At 38.0% G+C, this 22,034-nt stretch overlaps 1 protein-coding gene across 1 annotated transcript; it reads right to left on the reverse strand.

The window, feature by feature from the left end:
* Window positions 1-10,018: 10,018 nt before the first annotated feature.
* Window positions 10,019-10,714, reverse strand: LOC118829922 (transmembrane protein 263-like). Its single transcript, XM_036736739.1, has one exon. It carries the CDS (start codon window positions 10,597-10,599, stop codon window positions 10,249-10,251), a length of 351 nt encoding a protein of 116 aa, XP_036592634.1. The 5' UTR covers window positions 10,600-10,714; the 3' UTR covers window positions 10,019-10,248.
* Window positions 10,715-22,034: the final 11,320 nt, after the last annotated feature.

The raw sequence follows: 22,034 nt of genomic DNA on the forward strand, positions 1-22,034 counted from the left end.
TTTGTATTCTTTGACATTGTTGATTATTATATCCTACTGGATACACTCTCTTTTGTAGATTTTTGTGACACTGTTCTCTTGTGGTTCTCCTCTCTATCTGATTTCTCTCATACTCACTAATAGTGGGTATCTCCTAAGGGTCTGTCTTAAGCTGCCTTCTCTTTTCCCTCTGTACCAGAAGTCCTTAACCTAGAGATCCACTGACTTTAAGAGGGTTGGTGGATTTCAGGAGATCTGTGAACTTGGATGGAAAAAAAAATACATTTCTATTTCAATATAATTGGTTTCCTTTGTAATCTCATGCATTTAAATGCATTTAAAAACATTATTCTGAGAAAGAATCTATAGGTTTCATCAGACTTCTGAAAGGGACTATGACACTAAAATGGTTAAGAACACCTGCTCTCTAACAGAGATGACAGGCACTTCTGCCTGCAGGAATATATCACCCACAACACTCCCAAGTGCAACAGAACCAGATTAAAATAGAATTGGGAAACTTTAACAAAAACACAGTAAAACATAAATAATGCTGATATGTGTTTTTCTAAATCAATATATGCCTGAAGGAATCCTTATGTATGGCCACTGCTATATACTGTTTTATGCGGTGATCTCATTAGCTCCCATGGGTTCCGTTATCATCTCCCCTCAGTGATTCTCAGATTTTTATATTTAGCCCCAGTTTCTCTGTTGAGCTTTAGTCATACATGTCCATTTCTGTGATTTGGTGATTTTGTGAAATCCATTAATCAGAGAATAAAATTTTAGAATATACTAGGAGAGTATAAGAAAGAGAACAAAGACAAGAAAAACTTAGGAAAAAACAAAGTTAAAAGAAAATTTAGTAAACAATAAGTTAGAGGAGAGGACAAGAAGGGAAATTTTGAATTAACCACTTAACAGAGATGGGGAAGAAGGGACAAAAGAAGAAAAAAAATCAATATGAAATTAAAAATAATTTAAGTAAAATCCCTAAATTAGGGAAAGGGTGGGCAAATAGGAGTGGGGAATTGGGGGAGAAAAAGAACTTCTAGGAATAGAGGTGTATCCAAGTAGTTTACACAAAAATTAATTTCAGGGACAAGGCATTTACTTTAAAGAGGAAGGGAGATTTTTAAATTTAAATAATACTAAAGAAACAAATGGAAGGAAACGAAAACCTAACATTACTTTGAATGTGACTGTACTAAATAATCCAATAAAATGATTGTGGCAGAGTGGATCAAAGAGCAAAAGCCCACAATCTATTATTTACAAGGAACATATTTCTAAAGCTAAGAAATATATAAACTCAAAATGAGAGATTGGAAAAAAAATTGGCTATGATTCCTTAAAAAGTAGGAATTGCAATCATTCTGTCAGAAAAATCAAAAATAAATTCACAACATAAACAAAAAGACAAATTAAGTACTTTATACTTAAAGGAACCATAGAAATAAACCAATATCAGTATTCAACACATACACACCAGATAACATAGCATCTGAGTTCATAAAGGAAAAGTAACTGAATTGCAGAAAGACTTAGAGAGTAACACAATAATAGCAGGAGACTTTAACATTCCTCTCAAAACTGGACTAATCAGAACAAGGATAAAATTAAAAATACAGAAATGAATTAACTGTGAGAGAATTTAGAGGACAGAAACTTACAGGATTTCCTGATTGGGAACATTAAAGAATCTACATGTTGCCTACCATCAAGTGGCACTTTTATAATAATAAAAAAAAAAACCACATACTAGGTTACAAACAATTAGAATTTTTTAAAAAGCAGAAATATTAAGTACATCCTTTTCAAACAATGACACAATAAAAAATAATGATCAGTGATAAGAGCATGAGCAAAAGGCACAAACCTAAATGAGGACTTAATAATGACATCCTGAATAATGAATGGGTCAAAAAAAAGCATAAAGACAACAATTGTATTAAGGACATTGATAATTGAGAACATACCAAAAACTTTTTGGATACAACTAAACCAATCCTCAAAGGAAAAAATTTATTTCTATAAACATTTATTAGGAAAAAAGGATTACTGAACTAAATATGTAACTTTTTGAATTAGAAGAAACAAATCCAAGATAAACATAATGGAGCGAATCTTAAAAATTAGAGAGGAAAAAGATAAATTCAAAACACACACATCTATAGAACTATTAAAACCAACACTAAAAGCTTTATTGAAAAGACTAACAAAATGAAAACCTTTAGGCATCATGATTGAAAAGAACAGGGAGAAAAATCAAATGAACAAAATTTTAAAATGAACAAGAGAAGCTGCTAAACAGAAGAAATCAATGATGTTACCCCCAATAAGGAAGTTAGGAAGGGGAGCATGTTTTGGAGGAAAGATGATGACCTCAACACCAACCAAGTAGATCTGTCCAATCAGTAATTAGAGATTTGAGTCTGGAGATGACGAAGGCCTCAAAAGCCAATTTAGATTTGGTGATCATCCAGCAAAGGTAGTGAGGGAGACCAGAAAGAAGACTGAGGACAGAACCTCAGGGGTGGCCGATAGTACTAAGGGTAGGAAGAGCCGGAGGACAGTCAGGAAAGAATGAGAGCAACCAGACAAGTACAGTGACATAGAAACCAACCAAACAAAGAATGTTCAGAAAGATAGATCTGAGAAAAGGCTAATGTATTTGGCAGGAGGCAGCTGGCCGGAGTGATGATGCACACCTGTCATACAGGTTACTGGGGAGGCTGTGGCTGGCAGATGTCTTGAGCTTGGAAGTTCTGAGCTACAGTGGGTTATAGTGATTGCATGACCTCAGTAAATTCATCAGCAATATGGTGAACCCCAGGGAAGAATGGACCACCAGTTTACTCAATGAAAGACAGACCAGCTCCGGTTGGAGCTCTTGGGTCAATCAGGAGTAGAATCTGGGCCCATGAGTATACATGGCAATTCCAGCCTTGGTAAGAATGGAAGGCCCATTCTTTATGGTTTCTTAAAAAAGCAATTGGTTGCTTTCATGATAGCAATTTTTGTGTAGCAAGGATAGAACTAGTTTGAGGGTTGAATTGAGTCCTTTAAGGAAATGAAAGTAGTAAGGTGATTAATTTTTGAAGAATCATAGGATCATAGATTTAGAGTTGAAAAGTATCCTACAAGCTATCAGGTCTAACTCCTTCAGATTATAGGTGAGAAAACTAACCCATGAAGAGGTTAAGTGACTTGCTCAGGAGGTGTAATAGTAATTAAGGTGGGACTTTTTGCTGTTGACCTTTAATGATTCTGGCCTTTGTTTGAATGGGGCAGATAAAGTGGGATGTTTTTGTATTTCTCAGCACTGAGACAATTGGGAGTCATTGATTTGTATCTGATGTGGGGGTGATGTATCTGATATTGGGGGTGGGGAACTTTTCCGCACCCAGCCTGGGTGAGGTCAGGGCCCTTGGGGCCTTGAACAGGATACATAAGCGCAGAGGTTGGTGTTCTTTTGGAGCTCTTAGCCACAGCAAGAGTGGCGCATGACTCTGGGCCAGCCGTTGTAATGAGCTCCCCGGCTGAAGACTCAGATGTTGATAACTATGTATTGTATTTGGTCTGTAATTCAGGGTGCTGGCCTTTTCCCTTGAACTAGGTGGATATTATTTGTATGCTGGATTAAAGTAAGATTGTTAACCCCTTAACGTTGTTTTCCTTAGTAAAACAGATGAAAAGGATCTGGGCTTGCAGCATTCTGTGAGCTGGTGGCTGTTGGCTTTACTCCCTCACAGCAGCTGCTAGCCAGATTGTTGATATAGGAGGTCATATAGCTATTAAGTGTCTCAGGGAGGATTTGAAGCTGGTCTTTCTGAAGTCAAGGCCCTATCCACTATGAAGGGGAGGAAAACTTGTAGGGCCTTGATCTTCCTAGTAAAGTAGAAACTGAAGTCAGCTACCAGTAGGAAATAGGCCTGGGGTTGGAGGCTTGAGAAGAGAGCAGGTTTAAGATACTTACCATGTGAGAATTGGTATATTACTACCTCACTACAGCGAGGCACCTACTGAGTTGAAGCAGCATGAATATATAATGTTTAAAATGTATGTTTCTCATGGGGATGGAGCCACGATGGTGCTGTGAAAGGAATGAACTACCAGAGCTCTCTCACAAATTCTGTCAGATAAATCTAAAAAAGTGAATCTGAACAGATTTGAGAGAGTTAGAAGCCACTAGTAGATGGAGAGTGGCAGGAGCACCCAGCACACGCAAAGGCACCAGACCAAACCAACGGAACAGCAGAGGAATCCAGCCAACCTACTGGTCTGGGAAGTCTCTGGGTGAGTGAAATGCCAGAGCAGGAACAGGCTTAGGGTAGAAGTACTGGCTATGGCCACAATTGAGTCCCAGGCCTCTCAGCCCAGGATGGGAGTCTGTCAGAGTGCAGAGCCTGTGGCTGCGGGGGCAGCTAGCCCATAGGCCTCCAACCCAGTCTAAAGGTTTGAAACTCACCTTCTTGAACTTCCAGGAGCGATGATGTTCAGGTAAAATGGCTCTCAACACTCCCTTGAATAAACCCAGAGAATAAAACCTCAGGAGAAACAGAGGAGCCAGAAGGGGGGCTTCAGTAGCAAGAGAAATGGAGGAGAGGGCCCTTCCTGTGGTGGTAGAAGGAGACTAGTGCAGGAAGAGAGGTGTCCCAGCAGCCCTTGCCTCAGCAGAACAACGAGAGTAACTAAGTCCCAGGGGGTGGAGCTAACAAACATCAATGCCAGGGCCCCAGACAGTGGCTTTGTACAGCCAGGGGAAGTGGCAGACACCAGCACAAAAAAGAAGCTGAGACCACCCGTGCTGTAGAACAGTCTTGGGGAAAAGGAGACTCCCAGCAGCCAGACCACCCCTCCCCCACACCTCACGAAACCAGAGGCCACAGCACATAAAACTAGATCCCAATACAAGAAACTTTGGACAGAGCCCCCTGAGCCCCAGAAGCAGAGATCCACTTTAGAAACCAGGAAGGGGAAAAAACAACACCATGAAAAAGAACAGTAAGAAATTTTCAAAGACCACTGATTCGTATTATGGAGGCAGGAAAGATCAAAATACCAATTCAGAAGATGACAGCGTGGATACTACACCCACATCTGAAACCTCAAAAAGGAAAGTGAACTGGTCTCCAGACCAAAAAGCATTCCTGGAAGAACTCAAGGAGGACTTTAAAAACCAAATTAGGGAGGTAAAAGAAAAAATGAAAAAAAATTCATGGAGGAAAGCAAATCTTTAAAAAGTAAAATCAGTGAATTGGTTAAGGATAATCAGAATATAAAAGGAGAAAATGTCTCATTGAAAAGTAAAATTAACCAAATGGAAAAGGAGATAGAGAAGATAAAGGAAGAAAACAAAACATTAAAAATTAGAATTGGGCAAGTAGAAGCTAATGACTCTATGAGATATCAAGAATCAATCAAACAAATCTAAAGAACGAAAAAATAGAAGAAAATGTAAAATATCTAATTGGAAAAACAACTGACCTGGAAAACAGATCCAGCAGAGACAATCTAAGAATTATTGGTCTATCTGAGGAAAAAAAAGAGCCTGGACAGTATCTTCCAAGAAATTATCAAAGATAACTGCCCTGAGGTTCTAGAACCAGAGGGTAAATTCATCACCAAAAGAATCCACTGATTACGCCCTGAAAGAGATCCCAAATTGAAAACTCCAAGAAATATTATAGCCAAATTCCAGAACTACCAGGTCAGGGAGAAATACTGCAAGCAGCTAGCATGAAACCATTCAAATATCACGGAACTGCAGTCAGGATCATGCAGGATCTTTCAGCTTCTACATTAAATGACAGGAGAAACTGGAATATAATATTCTGAAAGGCAAAGGAGCTCAGACTACAACCAAGGATCAACTACCCAGCAAAATTGAGCATAATTTTCCAGGCAAGGAGATGGACATTCAATGAAATAAGGGCATTCCAGACCTTCCTGATGAAAAGGACAGAGCTCAATGGAAAATCTGATCTCCAAATACAAAACTCAAGAGAGACATTGAAGGTAAATGAGGGGAAAAACCCCTAGTTAATCAGTAAGGCTAATTAGTTACATCCTTATATAGGACTACTTTGTTTTATATATGTGTTATATATACATATATATGTACATGTATGTGTCAGTCTTGAGAATAGTATAGTTATTATGACAATTGAAAGGGATATTCATGGACTGTGGGTGACAGTATAAAATAACTGATATAATGACAAAAAACTATAAGAGATATAAAGGCATGGTTCTGGGAGAAGAGGTAAGGAAGTAGTAGAAAAGGGTAAATTATATCACATGAAGAGGCACAAAAACATATTATAGTAGAGGGAAAGAAGAGAGGGAGAAGAGCAGTATTTGAGCTTTACTCTCATTGGATTTGGTTCAAGAAGGGAATAACATACCCTGATTAGTACAGAGATCAAACTTGTCCTACAGTCAGTAGGAAGGGAAAGGGGAAAGAAAAGGGATGGGGTGGTCAGAAGGGAGGGAAGAAGTAGCAAGGGGAAAAGGTAAGATAAGGGAGGGGAATCAAGAGGGAGGGTAAACTGAGGAAGGTGGCAGTCAAAAGCAAAACTTTGTTGAGGAGTGGAAGGGAGAAGGGAGAAATAAAAGCATAAACAGGGGGAAATAGGATGGAGAAAAAGACACAGATAGTAATCATAACTGTGAACGTGAATGGGATGAACTCTCCCATAAAACGGAAGCAGATAGCAGAATGGATTAAAAACCATAATCCTACAATATGCTGTTTACAAGAAACATGTTTGAAACAGGGGGATACACACAGGGTAAAGGTAAAAAGGATGGAATAGAATATATTGTATTCAGCTACAGTTAGAAAAGCAAGGGTAGCAATCTTAATCTCAGACAAAGCAAAAGCAAAGATAGATCTAATTAAAAGAGATAAGAAAGGACACTGTATCTTGCTAAAAGGCACCATAAACAATGAAGCAATATCACTATTTAACATATATGCACCAAGTGGTATAGCATGCAAATTCTTAGAGGAGAGGTTAAGGGAGTTACAGGAAGAAATAGACAGCACAACTATAATAATGGGAGACCTCAACCTCCCCCTCTCTGAACCTGATAAATCTAACCTCAAAATAAACAAGAAAGAAGTTAAGGAAGTGAATAGAATTTTACAAATGGTACATATGATAGACGTCAGGAGAAAACTGAATGGTGATAGAAAGGAATATGCCATTTTCTCAGCAGAACATGGCACATACTCAAAAATTGACCATGTACTAGGGCATAAAAACCCCACAATCCAGTGCAGAAAGGCAGAAGTAGTCAAAGCATCCTTTTCAGATCATGATGCAATAAAAATTATTTGTAATAAAGAGCCATGGAAAAATAAGCTAAAAATTAATTGGAAACTAAATAATCTAATTCTAAAGAATGAGTGGGCCAAAGAACAAATCACAGAAACAATTAATTACTTTATTCAAGAGAATTGCAATGATTTTTTTTTTGAAATTCTCTTTATTTTCTTATGTCTTTATGAAACATTTCCTCTTTTGCAGATCGGAGTGCTTTCCTCCTCTATTCATTTGGGTTCTCTTTCCCATTGCCTTGTGTAGAAAACCTTCATTCCATTAGCAGTTACCAAGTCCCTTAATCCCAGATCCATGATGTCAGTGGTGACGACACACCACTTGAACATGATTGTCTCAGTCATTGGGGTGGGTCGCACAATTCCACATCTTCATTGTTCCCATGCTCACTCACCAGGCTGGGTTATTTGAGCTATCCAATCACAAACGACAGATGCCTCCAGGGATAATGTCCTTACTTTCTTGAAATGAGCTCCTTCTGTTTAACAGGTAAAATTTCTAGTCTATGTAAATAAATTGGAATAAAACTTCAAGTATGTAGTTGTAGACATCATCAACTGGCAAGTTCATGCCGACAAAGATGTCTACACTAACTACACCCCTGAGCTGTTTACTGGAAGCGCTTCTCCGAAATATATGTCAATGACTTAACACACTTAAAGGTTAGAACATGAACCAAGCTTTACAATATAGTACATAAGACAGGTGGGTAACTTTTCCACAGAAGAAAATTTCAACATTTTTTACTGCAAGAAAATGTTAGAGACAAACACAAATGAAAATAAATATGCAAACAAATCCTAAAATTCTACATGTAAAAGAAATTTAGGTACGAAGCATTGAAGATTATGACTGCGGAAGATAAATTAGGAATGAAATAACTAAGTAAGTAGAAAAGAATTTCCCAAACAGCAGTAAATAAATTCTCCAGTATAGGTTTTTTTAGCCAATCCAAGTGTTCATGTCTATTTTCCAACTGCTTTTCAAACTATGGTGCTTGCAAAGAAAGCTGTAACCAGTGAGTACATCCTAATACTCCACATAGCAAGTTATCATTTAACTCCTGATAGACTGGGCTGAACTCTCTACTTCAGTCATAACAGTGTCTCATATAGAGTTTTCATGTAACATTCTAGATTCACTTAAACTGTGATGGTGCTGATGAAATCAAGCTTAAAAAGAAAAAAAAAAGCTTAAGTATTAAGGAACACAATCCTTGAGCTACGTATAGACACACATGAAGGTAAACTACTTCACTGTAAACAAACGTTTAACTCCAGATCTTGAAGTGGTTTGGCTCAAGTCCCCTTGGACATCACTTTAACACACTACATGACACCTCCATAAGTACGCCCAAAGCATGGCTGAGAAGTATAATTTGGACACATAGGACCAAAGTGCAAAGATTAGAGACAGAACATCAGATTCAAGCGTACAGATAACTGTTAACACTTATCTAGATTGTCATCTCCTTGGATGACATCTAACAGATGGTTTACTTAGTTTGACTGTTTTCATGAAACAGAATTTTGTAAAAACAGTGAATGTTGAAAGTCATTCATTCTTGGGGGACAAAAGAGGCTATGATATGTGAAACTAGTATGTGACTAACAATAATATCATTCACTGGCTGAAAATGTAAAAGAAAAGAAATGGAAAGCAAAATGCCAAAAAGCCTCTTTCTGTCTCTAAGGCCTAGAATTTATCTTGTATTCTGTACGTACAGATCTTCTGAAAGGAAGCGTCCATACCCATTTCATGCCGCAGGCTCACCAGGAGAGTCAAAACGCAGTTCTCAAAAACTTGCTTTTACAATGTCCTTAAAAATCAGTGGCAGTGCTACTGTGATTTAAGCCAGCCTTACAGTTGTTTTTAATAGGAGTGAAGAATTCTCTATCTAACTTGGTTGCTGCAGCTAATTCTTAAAGAACAGCTATAAAAGTTATTCATCACACATATTACACCTCTTAATAAGAAACTCATCCACCATGACTTTCTAAGTGAACAGCTAAGAAATGTATCTTTAGGCACTACAAGGTATACGTTACTCCAGAGATTGTGGAACGTGGGCTTAAATATTGATTTGTCTGCCCTTTTAATTTTTTTTTTTTTTTTGGTAAGAGGCAGACAGTTAATAAAAGAGTGGATTTTTATCTGCTGGCAACAAGAAGTGCCTTTACTTAAATGCTCCTGAGATTCTTTTCTTAAATGAAAAAAGTCTTAATTTCACTTATGAACTGAAATAGTCAAAAGCTAGGAACTGCCATGATATTTAGGGCATCAGAAAACATGTCCTCTTGTAAGGCATCAATAATTAAATGAACATAATGCATATCTAACAAAGGATAGTTAGCGCTCAGAGATTATCACATAAGAGTTTACTTTTTAACATCTCCAATTCCTATCTTACCAGCTTAAATGAGCAAAATATGCCTCTTAGCCTAAATAAAATACAATTTTTAAAAACTAAGAGACATCCGAAACTATTAGGCACATCAAAGGTACAGTTTATAGAGTTTACAGCTCTCGTAAGGGCCATGAGTCCCCTGGCACACTAGCAGATGGATGGAATGGCAAAGATTTTCCACTAAATGTAATTTTCACATTTTTAACTGAACTGAAAGACCTACAGTAAATATTGAAACATACTATACCTTCAGTTACTACTGAACGAGTGTTTTCACCAGTTAAAAATCTGGAATCAAAAAGTCTGGTGAACTTTCACAAACTGTGAGAGTCTTGGCATCTTCTCTTTTCAGATGAAAGGAAGTCATCAATACTTCCAATACAGCACTTGAGAAGAGAAACATCGCCAAGAGGTGGCTTTGTGGAGGTCCCCATGCTGGCGGCTCAAAGCCACTGGCCTTGTGGCGCTGTGGAGAGCAAAGCTCATCTTCTCCATCCTTCTCACTCCCTCTCAGTCAGACTTATCTTTCTTTTTTCCTGTTAAGGGCACTTTGTTTACAACAGCAGACCCGACGGCTGTGACACTGCCAGCCACAGCAGATACCCCTCCTTTGACCAACCCTATGCCCATGGAAGGCACTGTAGTAACAGCTGTTTTGGTCACCTCCAGACTCTTCCCTCCAATCCAAGCCACGCCACCAATGGTGGCGCCAACAGCTCCTTTTGTCACATTGAAGATGCCGCCAGTGACACGGGACAACATGCCACGCTGCTGCTGGGGATGGTCTTTCATCGAACCTTCTTGAGGCTCATCAATAAGGTACGAGGGAATTTCTTGTTGGTTTTTGTCTGTCTGATTCATGGTCTCCGGCGCCCCTGGCCCGGCGGTCGCGGCGCTCGCTGCTCGGCCTGGGGCCTGGGAGGTGGCGGCAGCGGAGTTTGGGCTCCGGGGCTCGGGCTGCGGACGTGGCGCCCGCGCGGCCCGCCCTCCTCCCGGGCACCAAGAGAGTTGCAATGATGACACAACATACCAAAACTTATGGGATGCAGCAAAAGCAGTTCTTAGAGGAAGTTTTATATCTCTAAATGCTTACATGAATAAAATAGAGAAAAAGGAGATCAATGAATTGAGCATGCCACTGAAAAACCTAGAAAAACACCAAATTGAAAATTCCCAATTAAATACCAAATTAGAAATACTGAAAATCAAAGGAGAGATTAATAAAATTGAAATCAAGAATAGTATTGAACTAATAAATAAAACTAAGAGCTGGTTTTATGAAAAAAAAATAAAATTGATGAACCTTTGGTCAATTTGATTAAAAAAGAAAGAATAAAATCAAATTACCAGTATCAAAAATGAAAAGAGTGAATTCACCTCCAATGAAGAGGAAATTACAACAATAATTAGGAATTATTTTGCCCAATTGTATGCTCATAAATTTGACAACCTTAGGGATACAAATAAATATTTACAAAAATATAAATTGCCCAGGTTAACAGAAGAGGAAGTAAAATACTTAACCCCATTTCAGAAAAAGAAATTGAGCAAGCCATCAATGAACTCCCTAGGAAAATAATCTCCAGGGCCAGATGGTTTTACATGTGAATTCTATCAAACATTTAAAGAACAAATAATTCCTATACTTTATAGACTATTTGGGAAAACAGGTGAAGAAAGAGTCCTACTAAATTCTTTTTATGATGCAAATATGGTACTAATACCTAAACCAGGAAGACTCAAAACAGAGAAAGAAAATTACAGACCAATTTCCTTAATGAATATTGATGCAAAATTTTAAATAAAATAATAGCAAAAAGATTGCAGCATCTTATCATGAGAATAATACACTACAACCAGGTAGGATTTATTCCAGGAATGCAAGGGTGGTTCAACATTAGGAAAACTATCAGCATAATTAATCATATCAACAACAAAACTAGCAGAAACCATATGATCATCTCAATAGATGCAGAAAAAGCCTTTGACAAAATGCAACACCCATTCCTATTAAAAACAGTAGAAAGCATAAGAATAAATGGAGCCTTCCTTAAAATTACAAATAGTATCTACCTAAAACCAGTAACAAGCATTATTTGTAATGGGGATAAGCTAGATGCATTCCCAATAAGATCAGGGGTGAAACAAAGTTGTCCATTATCACCCCTATTATTCAATTTGGTACTAGAATTGTTAGCTGTGGCAATAAGAAAAAGAAATTGAAGGAATTAGAATAGGCAAAGAAGAAACTTTTTGCAGATGATATGATGATTTACTTAGAGAATCCTAGAGAATCAAGTAAAAAACTACTTGAAATAATAAACAACTTTAGTAAAGTTGCAGGATATAAAATAAACCCACATAAATCCTTGGCATTCCTATACATCATTAATAAGGCCCAAGAGCAAGAGATACAAAGAGATAATTCCATTTAAAGTTACTGTAGACACTATAAAATATTTGGGAGTCTAGCTGCTAGGACGAACCCAGGGCCTCTATGAATATAATTATGAAACACTTTTCACACAAATTAAGTCATATCTAAATAAATGGAAAAACATCAGTTGCTCATGGGTAGGCCAAGCTAATATAATAAAAATGACAATTTTACCTAAATTAATTTATTTATTCAGTTCCATGCCAATAGAACTACCAAAAATTATTTTTCAGAGCTGGATAAAACAATAACAAAATTTATCTGGAAGAACAAGAGGTCTAGAATATCTAGGGTATTAATGAAAATAAATGCTAGGAAAGGGGGCCTAGCCATGCCAGATATTAAATTGTACTATAAAATAGCAGTCATCAAAACTATTTGGTATTGGCTAAGAAATAAAGTCTTGGATCAGTGGAATAGGTTAGGTACACAAGACGCAGTAGTTAATGACTACAGCAATCTACTCTTTGATAAACCCAAAGAATCCAGCTTCTGGGCTAAGAATTCACTATTTCACAAAAACTGCTGGGAAAATTGGAAAATGCTAGGGCAGAAACTGGGCATAGACCATTATCTTACACTATATACCAAAATAAAGTCAAAATGGGTTCATGATTTAGGAATAAAGAGTGATACTATAAGCAATTTGGGAGAGCAAGGAATAGTTTACCTATCAGATTTATGGGAAAGCAGAGAATTCATGACACAACAAGACATAGAGAGCATTGCAAAACGGATAATTTTGATTATGTTAAATTGAAAAGTTTTTGTATAATAAAAACCAAGGCAAGAAAGATTAGGAGGGAAGCAGAAAATTGCGAGAAAATCTTTACGCCTAGTGCCTCTGATAAAGGCCTCATCTCTAAAATATATAGATAATTGAGCTAAATATATAGAAATACAAGTCATTTCCCAAATGAGAAATGGTGAAAGGATATGAACAGGCAGTTTTCAGAGGAAGAAATTAAAGCTATCTATAGGCATATGAAAAAAATGCTCGAAATCACTACTGATTAGAGAAATGCAAATCAAAACAACTCTTAGGTACCACATCTCTCCTGTCAGATTGGCTAAAATGACAAAACAGGAAAATAGTAAATGCTGGAGAAGATGTGAGAAAATTGGAACACTGTTACATTGCTGGTAGAGCTGTGAACTGATCCAGTCATTCTGGAGAGCAATTTGGAACTATGCCCAAAGGGTTATAAAAATGTTCATACCCTTTGATCCAGCAATATCACTTCTAGGGCTGTATCCCAAAGAGATCACACAAATGGGAAATACACAATACAAAGAACTGGGGGTGCCCATCAATTGGGGAATGGCTGAACAAGTTGTGGTATATGAATGTAATGGAATACTATTGTGCTATAAGAAATGGAGAAGATATGGACTTCATAATAACCTGGAAAAACCTACATGATATAACGCTGAGTGAGCAGAGCAGAACTAGGAGAACATTATACGCAACCACAGATATATGGATTCTGTGATGACTAACCTTGATAGACTTTGCACTTCTCAGCAATACAAGGTTCAAAGACAATTCCAAAGGACTCATGATGGAGAGAGCTATCTATGTCCAGAGAAAGAACTATGGAGTCTGAATGCAGTTTGAGGCAAACTATTTGCTCTCCTTTTTTTTCTCTTTTGTTTTTATTTTTTTGGCTTTGTTTCTTCTTTCTTATGATTTATTCCATTGGTCATAATTCTTCATTACAACTTGACTATTGTGTAAATAAGTTTAATGTGAAGTTAAATGTAGAAGATATATTGGATTCCATGCCGTCTTGCGGATTGAGGCGGGGAGGTGGGGGAAGAAAATCTGGAACTCAAAATCATGCGGAATTGAGTGTTGTAAACTAAACAATAAAAAAACATCTTAATTTAAAAAAAAAAAAACAAAAAATGTATATTTCTCTAACTTTGCTGGTCAAATCCACAAATATTTTTAAACCCTTGCTTATTGTGTTAAAGATACTATGCTAAAACTCTGACAGCTCTTTTTTTTAAAGAAATAATACATGCCTCAGGACTAGTTGGAGAATGAGGAAAAGTAAACATACAGCTAAAAGACAAGTCAATTAGAATGGTATGTGATAGGAGAAAAGAGGATTGCTTTTAAGTTGGTATAGTAGAAGTAACATCTACTTAGGACTTGACACATAATCTCTGCTAGATTTTCCCTAAAAAGCAATGAAATCCTCCTCTAGGTTTAAGTGGTCCAAGGAACTAAGTCTCTCAATTGTCAATATAGCTTCATGGTTGCCTAATTCCAAAAGCCCAGCCCACAAAGAGCCATGGGCTTCTCAGGTTAAATACTCACTTTTCACCAGCAAACCATCAGGAAAGATGCAGAGAAGGCAAGCTATGCCCAACTGAATCAATGTTGAATCTTTGTTGCATATCCTTTCATGCTATTGGTAAATGTTAGATGGCCTATTAGTGTCGCATTCCATTCCATTTTCAAACCTGAACCACTAGACTGGCCTGTTCCTAACCTGTCCCAGTCACTTAACCTATCTGGGCTTCCATTTCCTCATCTTTAAAATTAGGGGGTTGAACATGATGGTCTCTAAGGTACCTTCCAGCTTTAGGTCTATGGTCCTATGAAACTTGATGTGTGTGTAGGGAACAGGAAGTTAGTGACACTGGTTGCCATCACTCAAATCGTTTCACCTGTTTTGAAGTTCATAACATTGCCCTATAAATTTTAGTGACTTGCAGTTGTGGTATAGAAGTAGTGGTAGGGTGAAAGGAGCATTCAAAACCTGTTTTAATTCAAGACCTCTTTTTTTTCTTTTGGATCTAGCCTCTACTCTAGAAATGTACCCTTCTCCTGGCTTTTTCAGACTTTCATTTTCTGACAACTTCTGTACCAGATGCTTGTAGAGCTGAGGTCTCAAGCTGTTCTCTAGTAGTTTCCTTACTGTGACATCAGAAAAGAGAAGCCAATCAGATGAATTCAAAAGAAGACCTCCCCCAAATCCCTGGCTTTTTCCTGAGTTATCACGCTGAATTGTGTTCCTCCCTGTCCCAGATTCAGAGGTATCAGGGAGCTATCCTGGTTAATTTCCTTCACTTGTTTTTCTACTCACAGGGATCTTTAAATCTTCCTTTGTGTGAGTTAAAACGCAATAGAGATCTATTGTTTTAAGCATATACTGGCCTGTCTGATTCTCATTATGAAACCCCCTTCAAGTCCCAAGTCCCAAGTCTCCCTCTCCCTCGAAGAGTGCAAAGAATGAGAGAATGTACATCTTCTGCTGGAGAGAGTAGCTTGTGAAGTGCTATGTGTCTTCAAGGGAACACCAGGTTTCAGTTAGTGCTAGAAGAGAAATGAACACTTTTTTTTAGTTCATTGAATATCATCTTTTTCTTTCTTTTTTATTAATTTATTTTTAGTTTTAGTTTACATCAATCAGTTCCTCAAGTTTTTGAGTTTCAAATTTTCTCCTCCTTCCTCTCCTCCCCCCTCTCTCCACCCAAGAGGACGTGCACTTGGATACAGGTTCTATATATACCTTCACGCTAAACATTTTCACAATAGTCAAGTCGTAAAGAACTATATCAAATGGAATGAACCTTGAGAAAGAAGAAACAAAACAGAAACAAAAACAAAAAATGAGCCAATGGTTTGTTTCAATCTGCATTCAGACTCCATAATTCTCTCTCTGGATGTGAATCGCTTTTTCCATCATGAGTCTTTTGGAGCTGTCTTAGAACATTGCATTGCTGAGAAGAGCCAAGTCCATCAAAGTTAGTGATCAGAGATACTGTCTAATTGCATGGCAATTGTGTATAATGGTGTAATTGTGTATAATGTTCTGGTTCTGCTCCCCTTACTCCGCATCAGATCATATAAGTCTTTCCAGGTTATTATGAAGTCTGGCTGCTCTTCATTTCTTATAGCACAATAGTATTCCATTACATTCATATACGACAACTTGTTTAGACATTTCCCAGTTGATGGGCGTCCCCTTGATTTCCAATTCTTTGCCACCACGAAAAGAGCTGCTATAAATATTTCTGAACATATGGGTCCTTTTCCTACTTGTATGATTTCTTTCGGATACAGCCCTAGAATGGGTATTGCTGTGTCAAAGAATATGCACATTTTTATGGCCCTTTGGGCAAAGTTCCAAATTGCTCTCTACAAAGGTCGGATCAGTTCACAACTCCACCAACAATGTAAAAATGTTCCAATTTTCCCACATCCTCTCCAGCATTTATCATTCTCCTGTTTTGTCATGTTAGCCAATATGACAGGTGGGATGTGGCACTGCCCAACAGCTGTTTTGATTTGCATTTCTCTGTGATTTAGGACATTTTTTCATATAACTATAGGTATCTTTAATTTCTTCATCTGAAAACTGCATGTACATATCCTTTGACCATTTATCAATTGGGGAATGACTCATAGTCTTATAAATTTGACTCAGTTCTCTGTATATTTTAGAAATGAGGCCTTTATCAGAGATACTGGTTGTAAAAATTCTTTCCCAATTTTCTGCTTCCCTCCTAATCTTGGTTACATTGGTTTTGTTTGTACAAAAACCTTTCGATTTCATGTAATCAAAATTATCCATTTTGTATTTCATAACACTTTTTATCTCATTTGGTCATAAATTCTTCCCTTCTCCATAAATTTGATAGGTAAACTACTCCTTGCTCTCCCAGATTGCCTAGTGTCAGCCTTTATATCTAAATTCTGAACCCATTTTGACTTTATTTTGGTATATGGTCTATGCCCAGATATTGGTCTATGCCCAGTTTCTGCCATACTGTTTTCCAGTTTTCCCGGCAGTTTTTTGTGAAATACTGAGTTCTTATCCCAGAAGCTGGAGTCTTTGCATCTGTCAAACAGTAGATTACTATAGTCATTGACTACTGTGTCTTGTGTACCTAACCTATTCCACTGATCCACCACTCTATTTCTTAGACAGTACCAAGTAGTTTTAATGACTGCTACTTTATAATACAGCTTAATAAGATCAAGATTTTGTGGGAGTGTTAAAAGAACAGGAACATTTCGACGAGCAGTGCAGAAGGTCCTGTTAGAAGGATAGACAGAGATGGATTGAGCGTAGGGAAGAGTGGGGCTAGGACATGAGGCATGCAGTAGATTCAAGTATAGACACAGATTGATTTATAGAAAAAAAAGTTTTATGGAAAGAAGGTGCTTTCCTAAGCAAAAAGTTGAAGATTTGACTGGAATTCAAGTCCTTGGAATTTAAAAGAAAATTAAGAACCATGGTGAAGGGGTAGATGGGACAATGGGGAAGGAAGGATCACAAAGGCTACACTGGTCCATTTTCATGACAAGGGGCTTAGAAACCCTAAGTGAAAAGCTTTTAAGACTAGGAAAAAAAAATTTCATTGTCAATTGAAAGTTGTTTTCTACTTAGCTTAAGTAGTGAAAAAAATTAAGGTTAGATAGTATTTATAACAGCTAATTAATAATAATTTTTTTAAAAAAATGTGCTTTTTTCCTGACCATTACCCACACCTTGGCCCCACTTTGAACAAAAAAGTGAATAAATGAAATTCTCATCATAAACAGGTATAGTCCAGCAAAACAAATTTCCATATTGGCCAACCGTGAAAATCTATTTTCTGCATTTTAAATTCATCAACTGTGGCAGAAAGTGAGTGGCATATTTCATCTTTGGTATTTTGATCAGGTAGTTTATCCTTATTGTCATCAGAGTTCTGAAGTCTTTCAAAATAATAGGTAAAGTTTAGTTAAAATATGGTATGAGGCTAGGGGTTTGAACTTTTCTTCTTTTGGAAAAAAAAAAGGTTTAACGGTGGCTTTAGTTTTTATATTCCAGTCATTTCTGGATTTCTTCCCTTGATCCTTCCCTTGTAACAAAGAAAAATAGTTAAGAAAAGACAACAGCCTACTAAGTATGGCAGAATATGTAAAATTCTGCATCCATCTTCCTCTCCCTTTTTTTTTTTAAATTTAAATTTATTTGTTTAACATATTTAGTTTTCAGCGTTGATTTTCACAAGAGTTTGAATTACAAATTTTCTCCCCATTTCTATCCTCCCCCCCACTCCAAGATGGCAAATATTCTGGTTGCCCTGTTCCCCAGTCAGCCCTCCCCTCTATTATCCCACTTCCCTCCCATCCCCTTTTCCCTTCCTTTCTTGTAGGGCAAGATAAATTTCTATGCCCCATTGCCTGTGTATCTTATTTTCTAGTTGCATGCAAAAATATTTTTTTTTTGTTTTTGAACACCTGTTTTTAAAACTTTGAGATCCAAATTCTCTCCCCTCTTCCCTTCTCACCCACCCTAAGAAGTCAAGCAATTCAACATAGGCCACATATGTAACATTATGTATTACCCTTCCACAGTACTCATGTTGTGAAAGACTAACTGTATTTTGCTCCTTCCCAACCCATCCCCCTTTATTAAATTTTCTCCCTTGACCCTGTCCCCTTTTGAAAGTGTTTGTTTTAGATTACCTCCACCCCCATCCGCCCTTCGCTCCATCATCTACCCCCCCCCCCCCGCTTTTTTTCTTCCTCCCTCTTCTTTCCTGTGGGATGAGATACCCAATTAGGTATGTATGGTATTCCCTCCTCAGGCCAAATCTGATGTTCCTCTTCCTTTCTAAGGAAATATTTTTTCTCATTTCTTCTCTGAAGACAAGATTGCTCTGTAGCATCACATAGTATTTGGCTTCATTTTGGTGGGGTTTTTATTACTTATGCATTGTCATCATTCTTATTATATTGGTACAATCCTGTCATGAACTATGAACTATCCCTCCAGTCATTCACCCCACTTTTAAAAAGTTTCTTGCAGGTGTGCCTTAACTTGTATACATGTGGTTTATAGATTGTGGTCATTCAGTTGTTTCAGTCACGTTCAACTTTTCATGACCCCATTTGGGGTTTACTTGGAAAGATACTGGAATGGTTTGTCATTTCCCTCTCTAACTCAGTTTACAGATGAGGAACTGAGGCAAACAGGGTGAAGTGACTTGCCCAGGGTCACACAGCTAGTAATGTCTGTGGCAGAATTAGAACTCAGAAAGATGAGTTCCTGACTCAAGGCATTGCGCTCTATCCTCTGTGCCACCTAGCTGCTAGTTTGTAGTTAGAAATTACTTAAAAGTGTGAACGACTCGCAGTTTTTCACACATGGATATAACTAGCCACTTGGCATATATAACTATGTCTCAGAACTTTCACTATTCATCCATCAAATATTTGAACATCCACATGTAACATATTGACCCTGTTAAACCCCAAGTAGACTGTGTGGCAGCAGAGAGGCTTGCCTTCAGAGGACAGAAAATGAGAATAAACTTGCTTCACAGCACTTGCAGTTTATTTTGAGTGCTTGAGCTCTGCAATTGTTTTGCAGTGTATGGAAATATCTCTTTTCTCATATTTTTTTTCAAATACATATATCATCCTTTTGTGGCTTGTTTCATAAATGTGGTTCAGAGAAGTTTGTAGATGTTAGAAGCAAGGAGGTGAATCTCTTAAATACTCAAAATGTATCTGTGATCTCATTGATTTGCAAGTTCTCTCCCATGATCAATCAACAAGCATGGTATTAAGTGCCAGCAATGTACTAAGGGCTAGGAATACAAAAACAGAGATGAAACAGGACCTTCACAGAAAAGGAACTTCTATTCTGCAAAGGGAGATAACATAGAATAATTGTATATATAGTCCTTATAAAAAAATTAAAGGTAATTTTGGGAGGGAGCAGGGAGACCAAAAATGGCTCCCTGTAGACTGTGGTGCTTGAGTAAAGAATCCGAAGAAAAAATGAAGACGTACTTTCCAGTATAAAGGCATAGAGATGAGAGATGGATTATCATGTGTAAGGAATAGGAAGACCAGTTTGCATCATAGACTACAAAAGGGGGATTAATGTATGTAAAGGAAGGGGATGCTCTCCCTCCAGTTGGTGTAAGGATAAACAATAAAGACCACATTAGAGGAATAAGGAGGTATATTCACCTACTGATCCCTTTATGATGGTGTTCTCTGATAAGAAACATGGTTAGCAAAGCAAGCAAATTAATTATATACTCATGGAAGCTTTAAATAGCTAAGCTCTAGGGAGAAGCAGGCAAGTCTCAGAGCAGATGTGGAATAAGAACTGGGGGACCCACCTTCCACCCCCAAACCCCACCATGTAACTTTGAAGGGGAACTTCTCCACCAGTAGGAGATATTACATCCAGGGGGAAACAGAGATGTACTCAAGACAACCATGACAGAGTCCCCAAAGAGAGGAAGCTACATTGGGAAAGGGGACTCCTGGTAGCGCCAAGGGAGCCCTGTGAGTACTCTTATGGTTTTAGGTCTTGCAGTTACAGGAGTGAGGAGTTGTCTTTGCTACACTTTCCCTTCACATGTGCCTCACTATCACTGCCCACTCTTCCCATGGACACTGTATTTATGTATGAGGAAAGTGCACCCCAGGTTTATGGAGAGGAAATATTTATAACCCCTGGCTTTGCTATGCTTTCTTAGTAAATGCCTTTGCTAATGGCTTATTGTATCTGCAGGCTAATTGTTAATGGGAAGCACACTTGGTGGAAGCTTGTGAATTGTAGGAATATAGACCCACAGGATTATCCTCACACCCTGATGTAGCATTTATCATTTTGGGGACCCAATCTATGAGGGTGAGTTAGGAGGGGAGCCCAGAGGCAGTGTTAAATGTAAACTTGTAAAAGGCTTTCAAATTATAATACAAAATTATCTAGGGAGAAGCAGGCAAGTCTCAGAGCAGATGTGGAATAAGACCTAGGGGACACACCTTCCACCCCCAACCCCCACCATGTAACTTTGAAGGGGAACTTTTCCACCAGTAGGAGATATTACATCCAGGTGGAAACAGAAAATAGTACACTATTTTATCCTACAGGTAATAAGGAGACATTGGAGTTTATTCAGCAGGGAAGTGCCATAGACCTAGGCTTTGGAAATATCACTTTGGCAGCTTGGGTGCAAGTAACTAAGATTGAAGGGGGACAGACTTGAGGCAGGAAGACCAAATAGGCTGCTATTGCAGAAGTCCAGGTGAGAGGTGATAAGGGCTTACCCTGGAGTACTGGTTATGTGAGTGGAGAGAAGAGCACAGATTTGAGAGCTATTGTAGAATTAGAAACCAAATTTGGTGATTGCTTTAATGTATACTTTGAGAATGAGGAATCAAAGATGACACCAAGGGTGTAAAGCTGTGTGCCTGGAAGGATAGTGGTGCCCTTTACAGAAATAAGTGGGAAAGAGTGTTGGGTTTGGAGTGAAAGACTGAGATCTGTGATGATGATTGAAACTCATCCATGCCTATTCAATCCTATGTGAGTGTATATAGAATGAAAGGACAGCTGAGTTCTTGTTGGCCATTGCTTCAGAGCCTGGAGCCTTCTAAGGGGTATTTGCCAAAAGATGATCTGGGGTGGTCAGGGTATGCTGGGGGAGGGAAGAATATCCCAAGTATCTGTGCGTACATCATGGGTGCCTGGGTCATGTTTGGGTCAAAACTGTCTCGAGTAGTGATAAAAACTACTTAGAAACAACCTGATTTACCTTAAAGCTCTGCCAATTGAGGAAACTAGAAATTCTTCCCTTCTCAGGAACTTTCCTGAACTGACATTGACACTTACCTGACAAAGATTTCCTAGGACAAAATTGCATAGATCCCTATGTTTAGATTTGTCTTTTCTTTCCTTATAGGACCAAGAAGAGCAACTTTATGATGCCACAGGTCCACCGAACTCCATTATTCCTGCTTTCCTAGATTTTAATTATAATTACCATTACCGTTTAGTTATGATTACCAAACCAAACCAAATAGTGCACCTTAATTCTCCCTGCT

This window comes from Trichosurus vulpecula, chromosome 1 (genome assembly GCF_011100635.1).
Source record: "Trichosurus vulpecula isolate mTriVul1 chromosome 1, mTriVul1.pri, whole genome shotgun sequence".
Lineage (NCBI taxonomy): Eukaryota > Metazoa > Chordata > Mammalia > Diprotodontia > Phalangeridae > Trichosurus > Trichosurus vulpecula.